We start from the raw sequence: 17,047 nt of genomic DNA, 5'->3' as shown, positions 1-17,047 counted from the left end.
GCCTGCCATCTCTATTGAAATTACCTATCTCTGTTAACCTCTCATCTCTTTCATTGTAGTAACTAGTTATATCGAGTGCAGCTCTCAAAAAAAATAATTATTGTTTTTATTGTTGTTAAAAGGAAAGTAATCGTTCCTTCACGTTTTGTAAGTTTTGTGTAATTTGTGGTGTTGTAATTGATCGGTAAGAACTGAAAAATTTTATTATTCGTGCTTGATACCACTCTTTGACAATGGGGCACAAACATAAGAAGGAGGCAAAGAAAAAGAAGAAGCGCTCAGAATCGCCAGAATGTGTCGATGTTGAAAGAGAAAGACGCCACCACAGGAAGCATCATAAAGAACGGCACAAGGAGAAACACTTGAAAAGGAAGAAGGAAGAAGAAATCATCATTAGCGATGGTAAGTTTTCTCATACCTCCAACTTAATCTTCTTATGTGGTTAATTATCGGTGGCTACGAATGGATAAGGCCGTAACGCCAAATTGCTACAATGCGATTGCGGTATCAGCAATTTCCTCATTAGGTACTCAAAGACACTCTCAGTTTTGAAATCCTCTTATCTCCATTTATATGCAAATTCTCTACATTTGAATTAAGAATTTTGTTTTCAATTTTGCTAGTATTTTTAGGCGGAGAAGGATGATCTCATTTAGTTCCTGGAGGGCTAAGAAAGAGGCCCATCATCGGTCAACTTCAAGTTATGAAGATAGCATCTAGCTGCCATGAAACTTTTATCTTGAAGTTAGTGGTTTGGGAAATTTTTCTGAAAAATGTTTAGTCTGATTGGGTTCTTTGAATTGAGGAGATGACCCTAATTTCTGATGTAAAATGTCCATATCTTATTTGAAACTGAAAATCAAGAAAAAGGATGCTCAAATTCCAGCAATTGGCAGGTTTTGATTAGTTGCTGTCAGATGAGGCAGGTAAATACACATTGAATCATTGGTGTTGGTATCACGTACTTAGTGCGATCATTCTGACGTCTCAAACTGTTCGGTGGAAGGTAAACCAAATCTGTTGGCTAACCGATACTTTTCACTCAAAACTGTTGGTTATTGCTTCATATTATCCCAGTAATATTGGCTGCAGATTGTGCCTTTTTTCAGAAAAATGCAATTTACTTGCTCCTGTGATCCTCCTGCTCCTTAACCAGTTTTGTATAACACGCCAGGTAGAGTATATCTCTTTTCTGTCATGTCAAATTGATCTTACCTGTACCCCCTGAAATTTCATGATGTCAGCTATTAAATATAGATTACTGTGATGCAAGAGTGCAGCAAATCTTGCTTTTGCAATTGGCAGGGTAAAATTGGAATACTGTAAAAAGATATTGTGGATATGATAGGGTCGGTTGTGTCAACACTAAAACGGCACATCATCTGCAAAACTTGAATGATTTCAAGTGAGAAGCAAGAAGCAAAAATATACTAATGATTGCCTAGAAAAAGGAGGAGAAATGATGGTTGTATAAAAATAGGGAATCTAGAACTCTGCATCCCTGCTGGGATAGAGCTTATTATCGCCATTTTGCATTCGTTCCTTTTTTCTTCTGCTACTAATAGAAGATTGTCCCACAGTAATGGTTCTTGATAAAAGAAAATAGTCCCAGTGGTATGCGTTCTGAGTAAGCAAAGCAAGCATTGCCTACCTTTGGATTTAAGAAGAAAGGAAGAAGTCACACCCGCAAAATTGATTGAATTTTCTCTAAATATAAGGAAAAATGGTTGTTAGCGCGTAAATTGTTGTGGAAATTAAAGGAGATTAAAGGAATCCAGAGCATGACATATGGATACGATGAAAATGCGCTCCCTGGTCAGGACATAGGAGAATTGCTTACTCTGGTCTGTGAGACACACTGTCTGTGTGTCTTGCTTGCATGTGAGAAATGAGACTCATTCTGAGCTTCAAGATGGGAGCAGAGTACTGGATGCTCCGAGTCTGGGCTTAAATGGGAATGATTCCATTCTCATTCTGTTATCCTTCGTGTTTTTTTTCCTTTTTACTAGAAAAGTAGCTGCTGTTATTGCACTAGTTTTGCTGCTTTCTTAGATATTTGTTGGTATTGTTTCAGATGATGACCTTGTCGAAGTTCCCCCACCTCCAAAAATCTCTCGTCACTCTCCAGGACCTCCACCTCCGAAAATCTCTCGCCGCTCTCCAGGGACTCCATCGCCTCCTCCAATTGGAAGAACTCTCTCACCTCCGCCTCCGCCAACAATCAAGTCCTCTTCGGACAGCAGCTTGTCAATTGAAGAAACTAACAGGATCCGTGCCAAGTTAGGTTTGGCGCCTCTAGAAGTTCCTTCAAATGATGCCAAGAAAGATGAAGACAGGAAACCGAAGATTGTCATGGGCGGAACAGATATGGGCGACTTCGTTCACAAACCTGCAGGTCGGTACTATTGGTACAATTTTAGTCCTCTTAAATTCTAAAGGAAGTTAATAGCAGGGAACTCTATTGCTTAAAGCCATGATTTAATTTTTTTTTATTACTTTCTCTTTCAATCAGATCAGTGGTACCCTTTTTAAAAATTTCTTGTTTTAAAAAGGTGATACCATACATATTTTCAATGCTTGGTAATTCGTTAGACAGACCTTTATCTTCTCCCACTGTATGATTCTCTTTCAAGACAGGTTCAAAGTTTCATTAAGTCACTACTATTTAATTACTGGTAAAATCAATCGATGACATGCATGATAATTAATTTTTGAGCTTAAACTCTGTACATTTATTGCTTCCTTGTGAATTTGCAGACTTTTTGACATCAAATTAATTTTTTCAACCCTGATAAGTTTTTTTTTCCTCCCTTGAAACATCAGAGTGGAAAATTAGTTCAGACTTTAATTCAATTTTGAAACTAAGAATGGTTTTTCAAAATTATTCACATCCATTTGTTGCATGGATTGATAAATGTATAATCATGGAAACCTTTTACTCTTCAGGTTTTCATGATCATGCTACTCTGAAGGTCTTTTTCTCTGGTCTTTTTAACAACAACACTTTAACAATCATTTTTCAAAGTTGTACACATTTTCCCCCTTTATTCTGTTTTTTTTTTTTTTTTTTTTTTTTTTTTTTTTTTTTTTTTTAAACATTATACCTAGGTTGCATGAGATGGTGAAAACATGAATGAATTCAATTTGTTATTTTTCATTTTCAGAGAATATTTTCGAAAAAGCGCAGACTGAAAAAATCAAAGCAAAAATTGCAGAGCGTAAAGCGAAGCGTGAAATGGATGCTAAGCTTTCAAAAGTGAAAGGGCTAGCCGACAGTGACTCAGAGGATGATGTTTCTTCTTGGGTGGAAAGAAGCAGGAAGCTAGCCATCGAGAAAGAGAAAGCTGAAAGGAAGGCTAAAGAACTAGATGATATGGATGCAGCGTTTGGTATCGGTGATCTTGTAAATGATGATCTTAGAATAACACGAAAAGAGGCTTATACGGCAAAGAATTTGCAAGGTCTACGTGTCGAACATGATGTGGTATGTTTTGTTATTAATATTGTTTTTCCATGACCTTGTTGCTTTAAGAATGCTTTTTTCATCCTTTTTTTTCAGATAAGTATAACATGATAAAAAAGGATTTATGTCCACTTAAGTAAAGAGGATCCTGGGTCATTCCATGCCAAATCAAACCAAAATTTGACCGGACCTCTCCAGAATTTGATGAAATTTGGTACACTCTCTCAACTCATTGAGTTGATTCCAAGAATTTGATTTTTTAATTTTTTTGTCCATTGGTTGAACTTTTATCGAACTTTAAAGTTCCAGTAAAATAACGGAGGTTATCCCCTTCAATTGCCTGTATTTTCGGAGCCGTTTATTCGATTTGAACCGTTTTGGTGCCGATTAAAACCTCTTAAAACGGTCTTTCCACCTATGCACACCAAATTTGAATTCAACTTCAAAATTTTTTTTAATAACAATTTTAAAGTGTAAAATTGAGATATCTCGAAAAGGGGCGCATAGAATCCTACGATTTTTTTCCCAGAGATTGGTCATATCTGTATCTACACACTTGCCAAAAATCAAAGTGGAGACTTGGTGGAGTCAAAAGATATGACCGAAAAAGCAGCGTTTTTTTCGGGTGCGATAGCGCGACGGGTGACGAGAGCGGCTCCGAGCCGCGGCGTTCCGAGAATCCGTCGAGGCGTGATCGAGATTCTCGGAACGCCGCGGCTCGGAGCCGCTCTCGTCACCCGTCGCGCTATCGCACCCGAAAAAAACGCTGCTTTTTCGGTCATATCTTTTGACTCCACCAAGTCTCCACTTTGATTTTTGGCAAGTGTGTAGATACAGATATGACCAATCTCTGGGAAAAAAATCGTAGGATTCTATGCGCCCCTTTTCGAGATATCTCAATTTTACACTTTAAAATTGTTATTAAAAAAAATTTTGAAGTTGAATTCAAATTTGGTGTGCATATGTGGAAAGACCGTTTTAAGAGGTTTTAATCGGCACCAAAACGGTTCAAATCGAATAAACGGCTCCGAAAATACAGGCAATTGAAGGGGATAACCTCCGTTATTTTACTGGAACTTTAAAGTTCGATAAAAGTTCAACTAATGGACAAAAAAATTAAAAAATCAAATTCTTGGAATCAACTCAATGAGTTGAGAGAGTGTACCAAATTTCATCAAATTCTGGAGAGGTCCGGTCAAATTTTGGTTTGATTTGGCATGGAATGACCCTCCTTGGCCTCAAGCATTGACTGTTTGTTTTCTTATTTTTATAAGCTGTTCTAAGGGTTGATCTAAAATAATTTTTGATCAGAAGATCGTGCATAAGAGGACCTCATTTGGCCGTCAAAGCACGTAATCAGAAAAAAAAAACAACATTTCCATGATTTTTAATATCTTCTCTCCTGAATGATAGCTGATATTGAATTATATCTTAGCTTTACCGGCACCTGCACCTGTCTGTGATACACAATCATTTTACATTTACAGACACTCCTGCATGTATGAATAAATCTTTAACTGAAAGGAGATTTATTTTTCAGAAAATAATAAGAACTCTAGTTGAAGGAATGGACGTGATTTGGAAGCAGATGAAACATGAACTTTCATAAAAATGTTCTTGAAATTCCAATTTTGCCCTTAGTGAACCATTTTTCATCACACTCAGTCGTGATCTCAGTGCAGCTTCTTTCTGGCTAGTCTTTACAAGTGTATGCATTAATCAATGATGTTTCAAGAATTGAAGTATTGCAAACTTTCGTGGCCAATTCAGATCTCCAGCTTCCTTATTCGTGTATGTGAATTAATCAAATGTTGGCATAATAATTGAAACTGTCCAGTTTTCATGACCAGATGGACTAGAGTTTAGGGTGACAAGGAAAGTGCCTATTCTAGTTTCATAAAATTCCCTTAAAATTGTGTCTTCCGCGGTAAAAATTGTATCTTATTTCAAAAGGTCCTTGATGAATCAACATTTCATTTATTCAACATTTTCTTTTTGCAGAATACTTTTGCTGAAGGTAAAAATGTCATACTTACTCTCAAAGATAAAGCTGTACTGGATGAGGATGATGATGCCCTAGTCAATGTTAACTTAGTCGATGAAGAGAGATACCAGAAGGTAATTAGTTGTCTTTACTTATTTCCGCCTTTTTCATGATTTATCCAGATCAGTATGGACCTCCATGCAATTTTTCACAAATTGTACTAGTGCCCTCCACACTCAAACTTTAAATTTGCTTTCTTCAGGTGAGTCAAGTTTTGAAAGGCCAGAATATTGTGTGCATCATTCGACCTGATTTCTCTGGTTTTTCCCTGATTTTGAGAAATAAAGTGTTCAATAAACTATACTGCTCAATTTCTTGGAAATTTAAAATGTTTCAGCCCTCATCTTGCAATCTAGATTTTTCTTTTTAGTTTTTCTTGAAAATGAAAAGTTTTTTTTTTGACATCATGGATTCAAAAGTCTGTGCTCTCTCTGAATCAATTGCATAGATTTAATTGGAATCAGCCTGACCGCATATGACGTTGTCTAATTTTCTCTCTCGTTTTATTTTTTTACTAGAAAACTAATCTATCTAATGCCTCATTTTTCTGTGATTTTACCTTGTATCATGAAGAATATACTCCAAAAATTTCAATGTCCAGTTATTCTTAGCTTTTTGTTTAAAAAATTAAACATCAGAGAAAACTAGGCAACGCCTTATGTAGTGAGGCTGATTCTGTATAAATTAGTTCTACTTTCAGCCACCTTGTTCGTTTTGCACTTAAAGTTTGTATGTACTAACTTTTTCAAGTAATCAGCAGATCTTGTTAAAGTGCAGGTGCATCTTATTCTCTCACATCCATTCATCAAAAGTGACTAATTAAATTTTGTCTCTTCTAGAATATATTTAACAAAAAACAGAAACCCCATCAGTTTGGCTACAACGCTTATGATGATGGAGAGGAAGACGTTGAGATGTCTGAAAATCAGGTTCTCTCAAAATATGATGAGGAAATTGGAGGAGAGAAAAAGAAAAGTTTTGTTATCGGTAAGTTTATTTCTTAATCATTTCAAATGAAGAATGAACACAGTTCAGTCTGGTCGTGCAGAGGTTCTTGGGTACCATGCAATAGGGCGTGTTTATACTGTCATGTCATTAAATCTCCATGCACATATTATTTTATAACAAAATCATCGTTACGCCTCAAGTTTGCAAATCCTAAGAGAATTTTTTAACAATTCCATCAAAAATAGCAGGCATCTTCTGAAAAATTTGAACAATTATCTATATGTAACAAAAGAGAATAGTCGTGGACATTTTGAAACATTGTATCGCTCATGTGTCCCTCAGTGCAGTAGGGTGCATATAACTGCAAATTGAGTCACGGGTACTCAGACAAATCATTGTCAGTAGGCTTTTGGTACTGCTTGTTCCAAAATAGCAGTGCACTCTGATAAGTCTGCTATTGTCGGAAATGGCCGGCTTTATGGAAACTTTGAGCTCTGAGTCAAAGCTTTGTTGCCTTAGGTAGATTGCATGACCCATGAAACTGATAAATATGGCAACAGCTCATTTTTGGCTCCAGAAACTCCGGTATCTATCGGTAAAGGTCCTCTTATCATTACAATTTTTAATGGAACTCTTACGATTATTACTATTTAATCGATAGCTTACCAAAAACTAAGTGCATTCTCAAGTTAAGCTGTTAATTTTACTTCTTCTTAATCTCTTCAAAAATCCCAGAATTTTTGTGGAAATGCCAAATAAAAATTCCAAACTCACTAATAGAAGACACTTGTGAAGAGTCCATCCTGTGGGTGTCCAATCATTGTTGTAGACGTTCTCATACAATAGTTGGTTCTGTCAGTCCAGTACAGGTTTTACTTTTTTTTTTTTAATCAAGAGGTACTGCAGAAGAGCTATCAATTATTTTTAATTAAGTAGGTCCAACTAAAATTAATGAGGTCAGTTTTTTTTCCTAAAGTTATATGTTTTCATTTTCTTTACTTGTTCACTTGTTTATCTACATGTTTACTTGGTTAATTTTAAATCTTATCCTTTTCTTGATTCATTTTAGGTGATGAAACTAAACTTGAGCGCAAGAAGATGCAAGTAAAGGAAAAACTGATGGCTGGTAAAAGACTAGAAAGCCTCGGAACCTTATCATTAAATTTAGCTTCTGATTATTATACTGAACAAGAAATGAAAGTGAAGTTTAAAAAGCCCAAGAAGAAGGTATGTTTAGATCAAGTATCGTCTTTAATTCCCTCTAAGTCTCTGTGTTTTAACCCCGAATCAAACTGTGTTCTTTATTAAATGCCTTTAATGCCCTTACAGAAGTAGGCTTGTGAGGGTGATCAAGCTTGTTGGTTCTTAACATTTTTAAGGTTAAGTGCAGAAGTCTAGTCGAATGGAAAGACTAAAGTTGTATGGAAAATAATTTTTTTTAACAATTTTGTTACAGATTAAGAAAAGCATGAGGAAGATGCTAAAAGCTGATGATTTATTGCCGCTTGAAAGCAGCAGTCAATCGGAAGCTCAAGATAATTGGCTCCAAGATTCGGGTTCCAGGAGGAGGCCACATGTAGATTTGAAACCGGATCCCGAAGCTGGCTCTTACAGCGGTAGTAGGAATATTCGCATCAAAGACGAACCTATGGATATGGAGTTAGACACAGATGATCTTCCTCGTAAGTTATTATCTTTCTAATTTTGTAATCTGTGTGTTTTTGGACATAAAAATCTAGCTTCCCTCGCTGATGCAACATAGATAGAGCGTTAGCAGGTAGAATTTTGGAAAAGTAGAATATAGTACACTGACTCAAATATCATCATGGAATTTCAATTTTAGTAGTTTCAAGAACCAACCCATTACTGTTCTAGTACGTTCAATCCGTCACTGCATCCAAACTGATGAAAGGTTTGCAAAGGAGGGCTTTTTATTTATTATCAATTTTTTCTCTTGAAGTGACTGTCTGATGAAGAAAATCTTTTACTTTCCTAATGCATTTTTAAATGGATTTAATCAAATTTAGAACCTTGAATGTAATTAGAATTGAATAATGTAACATCTGAAAAATTTTGGAAAGCCCTTTACAATTATCCGCCGGAAATGTGTACTATCCTCTCTTAGCAAAAAGTAACTCATTATTCAGTGAGAGCTATATACCTGCGCAAGGTTCGCTTGTGAAATAGATTACTGATCTAAATGAAAGTCATGATTTTTTCCATGAAAAAACCATCTAAAATAATAGATGAAAGTAATAATTTTGCATTGATTTTGATTTTTCTTTGTTCATCATCCTCCAAGCAAAATTTTAGTCAAAGAATAAGCTAAGCTGTACATTTTATCTCACTTTCTAGCTTTACCTGTAGATTTTGTTGTATTGTCTTGTTACTGTATTTGCAATATCTCATGACTAAGTTTTGCATGATCTGAGTTGCAATTCCTTTTACTTTGATTGTAAAAATTATCCTCACTAGCTCTCCATGATTTTATTTGTTTCATTTTTTTTCAGCGGTGCCAGATGATTTGTCTGGTGTAGTTTTAGACGAACCTGATGATTTTGAACTGGAGCTAGCGCTGAAGAAAGCAAGAAAATTGAAACAAATGGAAAATACAGAAGTAAAACCAGAAGAAAAAGTAAGTAATCAGCAGATTGTAAACTAATAGAACCTTAAGCGAGTTGTGTAATTTTTTAGTTAAATCGCCACATTGATTGATTACATACTTTTCTTCATCTTTGCTCCTCTTCTCTAACTTGTGTTCGAAGGTATTTTAAAATAATAATTTTTCGTCAGCCAAAGCCGAATTCAAAGCTGGGTAACATTTTTTAGATGGTCTTTATATTATGATATGTGACACTGGAATGTACAAAGTAATTAAAGCTGTAAACCAAAGTACTTTCATTTTATTGACCCAAAATAGTGAGGTATTCATTTTCTTGAAAATATCTCATTCCCTACAGTATGGACTATGTTAGTCCCATATATTTCCTGTCCATTCTTCGTCAGTATTTTTGTTTCTCTTCTTTTTTGACATTTTGTTGAATTTGTGTTACAGGTAATCAAAATAGCGGAAAGATTAGATCACAAAATGGCTTACGAAGAATCTGGCCCAGGTGGTTCAATCGTTCTGAATGCTACGGCTGAGTTTTGTCGGACGTTGGGTGACATTCCTACGTATGGCCAAGCTGGTAATCGAGAAGAAGATGAGCAGCAGATTCTGGAGCTTGAACAGGAATTGAAGGAGGAAAAACTTCGCATGCAGGAAGAGCGCAACATGCGTGGCGGGTGGAATGAAGTTGATATGAGTGAGTTCCTTAACAGAATTATTTATTTTATTTTGGGAACTACACCATGAGAGATCTCACCATTTCTGGTGATAAAATTGTGAGAACATTGGATGACATTTTGTATTATACATATTGTATATGAATACTTGAAACATCACAGTATAACAGAATCCTAGGAATTTTTGTAAAAATACCAAAAAAATCCAGGATTACCAATTGATTGATCAATCATCGAATTGTTTTCTAAAGCACAGTAGATCCAGCTCAAAGCAACCCTTATTTTTGACAAAAGTGTGCGTCAAATTGTATGCTGTTCCAGTTTAAATGTCAAATAATGAAGTGGTAATTATTAAACTCAGTCCTTGTTTTTCTCAAGTACTCGCTTCCAGTTTATTGAGTGAAAATATATATATGAAGTCTGCCTGATGTAATTCTTGATAACTTGTCCTTTATCCTCGTATCTCAACAACTCCAAAAAAGGGCTTTTTAAAGTTAGTTCAGTAGTTTTTTTTTTTCAAATGTAGCTCTTTACCGGCAGATTGGATAAAATTTTGAAATTGATAATCTTGTTTTTCATTTTGCAGATAACGAGTCAACTACTGTGACAGCTCCAATTGAGGCACCAATCCTCGATGCAGAGCCTGATCTCGGAACTGGCATTGCTGGAGCCTTAAAATTAGCCCTCAGTAAAGGTTATCTGGAAAAAGAAGTATCAAAGCGACCGTCAGCATCCCGCTTCTCTCATCTGCAAGCGCAGAATTATTCGATTGAGGACAAAGCACATGTAGAGGATGATAAATTCAGTCGCAGAGAGCGCTTCAATGGGCCAACCACTGATTTCCGAGAGAAAGATGGTTACAAGCCCAATATAAAATTGGATTACATTGATGATGATGGACACAAACTTAGTCAAAAAGAGGCATTCCGTTACTTATCCCACAAGTTCCACGGAAAAGGACCCAGTAAAAATAAGGTAGAAAAACGAATGAAAAAAGTAGAGCAAGACTCTTTGATGAAACAGATGTCATCCACTGATACACCGCTCGGCACATTGAATATGCTACAGGCCAAGCAAAAAGAGACTCAATCACCATTTGTCGTTCTCTCAGGGAATAAACAAATTCAATCGATATCAAAAGCGAAATTTTAAATGGCACTAATTAATTTGTCTTTTGGTACCTCTTATGAAAAGATGAAAATGTTCTCCATTCAAACCAGCTGAGAAAATGCTATTCATCTTTTTCAAAATGTTTACCTCTCGTCAGATTATATGAATTTTATACAAATTGTTATTACTGGGAATAATCGTTAGTTCAATTGTGCAAGGTGAAGGCTCAACAAAGCTCCTCTAGAATGATGTTTTTGTTTTTAGAAATTCAAAACATGTTCCTCAGAAAAGTTTTCATTTGATTATTTTTAATTGTCAGAAAAAGGGATCAAAAATTTGTTTTGAAAGTTTGATACTTCTTGTTGAGAATCAATACATTGACTGCCAAACACAAACATAGAGATCTCTGTTGAAGCTACAATAATTATGAGGTCCTTGCATTTTTATGACCTATGAAACTGCAAAAAAGGGTTCAGTTTTGTCACTGGTGCTGAGTGCGTTTGTTCAGGCACTGCAGTCTTGCACTGCATTACAGGAACACTGAGCATGAGGTTGGTCTCTGGATCTCTGAATGAGCGATTGCAGAAAGTGCTGAATAGAAATTGGCATGACTTCCTCAAAACCATACAATGTCAGTTTTGGACAGTCAATGAGATAACCATTTTTAAAGCTAAACTGAGTCTTGAATCATGAGTGAATGTGAACCTTTGACATTGGAGGAGAGCCTCCTAATATACAGGGTGATCTCAAAGTTCTGCACCACCCCTATAACCTCTAAAGTTCTTCCCCTTTTCCAGGGTAGTTTCCTGCAAATTTTGGGGACCCCCAAAGTCGTTTCCTTTGATCTGGGAGCACTCACAAAATTTCAAGTCTCTTTCTAAATTTGAACACCAGTTAGAGGGGTGATTCTTGGTGCTTGTGGTGTGCAACTATAGGATCACCCTGTATGATGTGACTTTTGAGAGACATCAATATTTTTAAAAATGCTGTTTGGAGTACTCACCTCTGATTGATTTTAGCTCCATAGGTAATTGAATATCCTGCTTGCAAAGCTTGTAAAAAAAGGCATTTTGTGAATAATTTTTCCAGTGTTATTAATGAGTTTGTAGATTTAGCACCATAAATTTTATTTAAACTGTATCAAGAACCTATGAGCCGCGCTCCTGAAGTGCATTTTTTCTTCTAGTGTCGCTGTCAAATTCCCTTTTTTCTCCCCAAAAGCACAGACAACTTTGTATATATTTCTGTGAATCGATAGCAAAACTCCCAAACTCGTTTTTCTTGGTTTGCAACGTTGCAGACTTCCTGTCATAGTTTATTTTTCAAATGAAAAATCACTCAACATGATTTTTCTGCTCTGTTCAAAGCCAATTCTGAGAAAACCTCAAGGTTTGACGTTGACTTCTTGTTTTCTTTCAAAAAAATAAATCAGAAGTGGAAATTTTTAAACACTGCAAACGAGGTACTTAGTTTGGGAGTCTCACCATCGAAGTGTAACTTAAGATCTAAGTTGCAAGGTGAAAAATTGAATAGTGATGCAAACAAAATTTGATTTTCAAAACAAAATGTGCTCTATTTTGTTGACAGACAAATGAAAAATTGTCTATCTTTGTACAGTTGCAACAAATCTGTGAAATAATTACTTTTGAGCTCGATCCGTCACTTTAGTTGCCCTGTGATTCAGATTCAGTTTAATTATTGCTGTAAATAATTTTAATTTTATTTTTTAATCTTTGTCTGTTGGTTTTTTCCCCAACTTTGTACAATCGAAGAGGTTTGCTCCGGAACAGAAGATAGAAATTAATGAATGAGCAGTGTCAAAGCTCAACAAGATTTAGGTTCATGATGGTGAGAATAGTCATGTAATAAAAACCTATGCTTCTGTGAACAGTTTGCTTTCTTCTCTCCTCCCCTCAATTTATTGGTAAATTATTTTAAATCCTTTTTTTCAGTCTTAAAATACTTCAAATTTCAGTTCCGTGTTGCATCTGCTGATGTTAAATAAAACCATTTTCCATCATTATCTTTGACTTCGTTTTCGCATTTTAGACCTGAATCTCTTGCAGCATTTTTCTAAGACTCTGCACGTACCTTGTGCTCAATATCTTTTGGTTATTTCTTTTTTCGTTGTTAGATCACGAAAATATCTGGAAAGAATATGAAAGAATTTTTTTTATGATACATGGCTTTTTTTTCAATTAGTTTGACTGATTATGCTCGTTTTTTAAAACATGAATTTTGCAACTTATGCCCATTTTACATTCAACTCATCAAGTTACATCACTATACCCTGTACCATAGTGGTTGAGACAGGAGGATTAAATAGAGCAAAAATACACACATTTTTTTTACTTTATACCATTTAATGTACGTACAAAAAAGTATAACTTAAAATAAGCTTTTCCTCTAGTTGAGAATCGTGCTTTGCCTCATTTCTAGAAATATTAATCTGAAACTTTTACTAATAGCTGTGAAAATGTCTTATCAAAAAATCCATTATTAATACTTTCTCGGTTTGAGGAATTACATATCTCTTGATTTAAAAATTTTAATGACTGATGCATTCAGTCTTGCTAAAATAGGCCTTTCTGAAATAGTCCCATCAAATTACAGCACTGAAAAAGGGCACTCTGGGAAAATCAATATGTAGGAGGTTTCTTTGCATGAACCTAGTTGCAATCGACCACCAGAACAACATAGCAAAAGTTTGCCAGAATCAGCTGTCCGCTAAAGCCACCATCTCGAAAAAAGGTGGGCTGGGGAACCAAAATACGCCGCTGGCGACCGGTTTTTCGCTTTTATCTCAAAGGAATCAATTTCACGGGATAATGTCATACCTCTTGTAAAGAGCACAAAATTTCCTGTTAGAAACAGTGTGTACATTTATTAACTTGTGACTTCCAGTTTATAAGATGGCGGTAGTTCTGTCCGGTTAGGAAAGTCGACTTTTGCTAGAATTCACGCCTTTCCCACGAAATCTGCAATTATAAAAACGGCGAGTCTGAGGAAAAAAATTGCTCTCCCTGAAATCGAAGAGCATACAATTTTCAATGGGTACTACTTCTTGTTTTCATTTACATTACTCAATTTTTGATAGACTCATCATTCGAATATTTTTGTCTGCATTCTGCATGAACCGTTTCATTAATTTTCCAGCCATTCTCCAAACTTATTATTTAATCTCTGATTCTACAGTTCTAATGTTGTATCATCGTTTCTGATCGCGCCAAACATCGTGCGACCGCCGCGCGCCAGCACAAGAGCGCCTACAAGACTGCAGGAATACTTCACGCATTGTGCAAAACTCAGTTGCGGTTGCTGCTGCGCTGCGGCGCAAATTAGCGCCTACAAGAGTGCAGGAAAACTTCACGCATTGCGCCAAACACAGTGCGCTCGCTTGTCAGCCGATTCCGGTAAACTTTTGTCACAGACCTATGTTGCTGATGCTGTGGTGTTGCAACAAGTTTCCGCACAGAAACCTTCTACATATTGATTTTTCCAGAACTATGCTAGATCAACTGGACTAAAATTTGTTGGAACATTTTAAGAAGCGACTTAGAACGAGAAAAAAGTTTGTGATAAATTGGGCAGATAAGGTATATACACATTTCCTACTTAATACAAGTTTAAATAATCAGTGAATTTTCAAAACTTCTAAACCATGCAATTTACTTAATGTAGGTATTTATCTAAATACCTACATTAAGTATGTTCATCTGAACAAGGTATGCTACCTTGAAGAATGTTCCTTACAAAGGTCCCGCATACTTATAGCAGCTATTATATTATGCATCATACTATAGAATTCTCCTCGTGGTAGGTACTAATCTGTATGTAGGTACCTAAACTGTGGGGCTTGGAGGACAAGTGGGATACGTGCAGTTTTTGCTATTTCAAGAAATAGGTACGTGTTGAAAGTTTCAAAATTACATGGATCCTCATAGCGGAAAGAAATTTCAAACTTTCTCTCTGATGTCTAAAAATTGGGTTTTCTATGGTGAATATGTCTTAAGAATATATTTTTAGACTAGTTATACCTAGTTGAAATCATCAATCTCTCAATTTTTAAAAGAGTGCACTTATTCCACTTGCCTTCCAAGCCCCTCAAAATTCATCATTAATATCTATTTTTCAATGTCTCATCCATGACATCTGTAATTATCCTGTTCAGAAGTACAAAAGAGGGGCTGAATAATATAGGTGGAACATACAGAGCACATGTAAGACTGGGGTACTAGAAGCTATGCAAAATAATTCAGAGCCCTCCAGTCTTAAATGGCAAAATTAAAAAATAACTGAATAACAATGACTCGATTAATCAGGGTGAAACAATAGAAAAACCTTAAAAAACTTATGCCTTATTATGAACTTAAAATGAAGTAGTGCAGAATGCGTTAGGTAAACCCAATGATCCAGTTTGAATCGTCGGTATGGAAGGTTTCTACTCAAGAGTCTTTCGATATTAAACCCACAGCCTTTCCACTGGAAAGCTATAATTTATTTGGACTGTTCATGAAATTTTGAAAATTAAGTCGATCTAGTAGAGGGTAAACTTATCCTTTTTCTCACCTAAGTTCTCTCTCCTGTTTCCTTCCGAAATAGATTGGATATTGAATAACGAGTACCTCTGTTGGGCTGTGACATCGCAGTTTTCCTTGCATATCCTACATTTTTGAATGGTAACCAATTATCTTTATACCTCGAAATTTTGCGTGATTTTCTTAGTATAGCTGCAGGCCACAAGTCGACATTCTCCTTTTTTGAGATCCAAAAAATTTCCTCTGAGAAATATTACGCGATATTCTCTTGATAAAATCGTCGTCTCCTGGATGAAGGGGGTTCTTTCCAAGGTTGCAAAATTGACTAAAACATTCAATTTTTCACAAGAAAAAAACATGCGCAATTTTCATTGAAAATTTGTCTAATTTTCGTACGAGATCAGGAGAGAAATCAGTTTAACTTTCAGCTGGAAATCCCCAAAAATCTCCCGGTAAAAAAACCAATTTGCGCGAGGAAAGTAGGCAGCATTGAATATAGTTACGTTCTTTCGTGAGGGGAACTAAGAAATATAGAAAAGGCGGGAATTTTGAACCACCGCAATGCTGCCGTGCTAAGGGAGAACGCCGCCGTATGAACCGTCAGACGTTGCCATATTTCCGTCAATAAAAACCAAATTTACTGGGATAATAATTGTGGACGTTTTTCTTCAATTTTTTCAGACAATTTTGTCCTTATCTAAAATGTCCGAAAATTTCGAGAAAAAGTACGTATAATCTTTCTCAAAAATACATGTTTTATATCCGGGGTGATTTGGCAACCCTCGAATGTTCATGTGGCGTTCTTCCTTAGCACGGGAGAATGGAAATGATACATGGGATGATACATGTTTTTCTTTGTCACCACGACGAGTCCCTGACAACATCTCTGTGTCAGCACATGCCACTGATAGTGAGTCCGCAACTGTCTTCCGACACCATTGGAAGGTGTCCGCCACTGCTGAACCGGAGAATAATGCAAGGAGGAGCGCACTTAGCCAGTGGCGTGGCGTGAATGATCGATTATCGATATCTCGCCATTTGAAGCTATAGCAAAGAATCGATTACTGAGGTGTTCGCTGCGAACACCCTGATAATCGATCTTTTTTCATAGGTTTGAGTGGCGTATCAATCGATATATCGCAAAGCACGCCACGCCACTGCACTTAGCATCGAAGTATCAATCGTTATTCCGCTCCTTCGGAAGTGCGCTATCACTTTTGCCGCGCGCATAAGTCCGCACCACGGTTTTCCCACCGAGCATTCTGTCTAGGAGCGATTGCTTGTTCTTCTTTCGGATCTGCAAGATTTCCCTGCATAATTCGTGGAAAACGTCGGCTATCTGGGAAACTTGCTCTGCCGCTGTTACTTCCTTGAACCAGCAGTCAAAGCTTCTCGCCAAATTCTCACCTGGAATACAATTGATTTTTTTTAATTATTTTATTATGTGATGGGCTTGGAAGACACGGCGCTTAAGTGCAGTGTTTGCTATTTCGAGAAATACGAGTTTGACGTCTCGAAATTACACGGATCCTTATGGCGGAATGAAGATTCAAATTGACTTTTGATGCTTACAAACGGACAGCCTTAAACAGAAGGGAACCAAGCCACTTTACCTATCGCCAAATAATCGGGCAATTTAATTTTTTACATGAAAACGGT

General features: G+C 36.4%; 2 protein-coding genes across 2 annotated transcripts in view; one reads left to right on the top strand and one right to left on the bottom strand.

Annotated features, from left to right (window-relative positions):
- The first annotated feature begins 92 nt into the window (after positions 1–92).
- Positions 93–12,738, top strand: LOC109044332 (U4/U6.U5 tri-snRNP-associated protein 1). Its single transcript, XM_019062007.2, has 10 exons — positions 93–402; positions 2,075–2,395; positions 3,165–3,484; positions 5,465–5,581; positions 6,347–6,494; positions 7,525–7,682; positions 7,912–8,137; positions 8,966–9,090; positions 9,511–9,760; positions 10,327–12,738. Exons 1-10 carry the CDS (start codon positions 234–236, stop codon positions 10,890–10,892), a joined length of 2,400 nt encoding a protein of 799 aa, XP_018917552.2. The 5' UTR covers positions 93–233; the 3' UTR covers positions 10,893–12,738.
- A 151-nt stretch (positions 12,739–12,889) lies between these two features.
- Positions 12,890–17,047, bottom strand: part of LOC109044322 (ras-related and estrogen-regulated growth inhibitor) — a 28,757-nt gene continuing 24,599 nt past the window's right edge. Inside the window, exon 5 of the mRNA XM_019061987.2 lies at positions 12,890–16,795. Coding sequence (XP_018917532.1) covers positions 16,566–16,795 — 230 coding nt within the window. The 3' untranslated portion in view covers positions 12,890–16,565. The remainder of the gene's footprint in view (positions 16,796–17,047) is intronic.

This window comes from Bemisia tabaci, chromosome 3 (assembly GCF_918797505.1).
Source record: "Bemisia tabaci chromosome 3, PGI_BMITA_v3".
NCBI lineage: Eukaryota > Metazoa > Arthropoda > Insecta > Hemiptera > Aleyrodidae > Bemisia > Bemisia tabaci.
This window is presented reverse-complemented; position numbering and strand designations above follow the sequence as displayed.

What these genes read in the sequence shown, in the direction of transcription:
- LOC109044332 (XM_019062007.2), top strand. Translation starts at nt 234, where the DNA reads ATGGGGCACAAACATAAGAAGGAGGCAAAGAAAAAGAAGAAGCGCTCA. An exon ending in TACGTGTCGAACATGATGTG is followed by an intron (nt 3,485 to 5,464) that starts GTATGTTTTGTT and finishes TTCTTTTTGCAG; the next exon opens with AATACTTTTGCTGAAGGTAA. An exon ending in ATGAAGAGAGATACCAGAAG is followed by an intron (nt 5,582 to 6,346) that starts GTAATTAGTTGT and finishes TGTCTCTTCTAG; the next exon opens with AATATATTTAACAAAAAACA.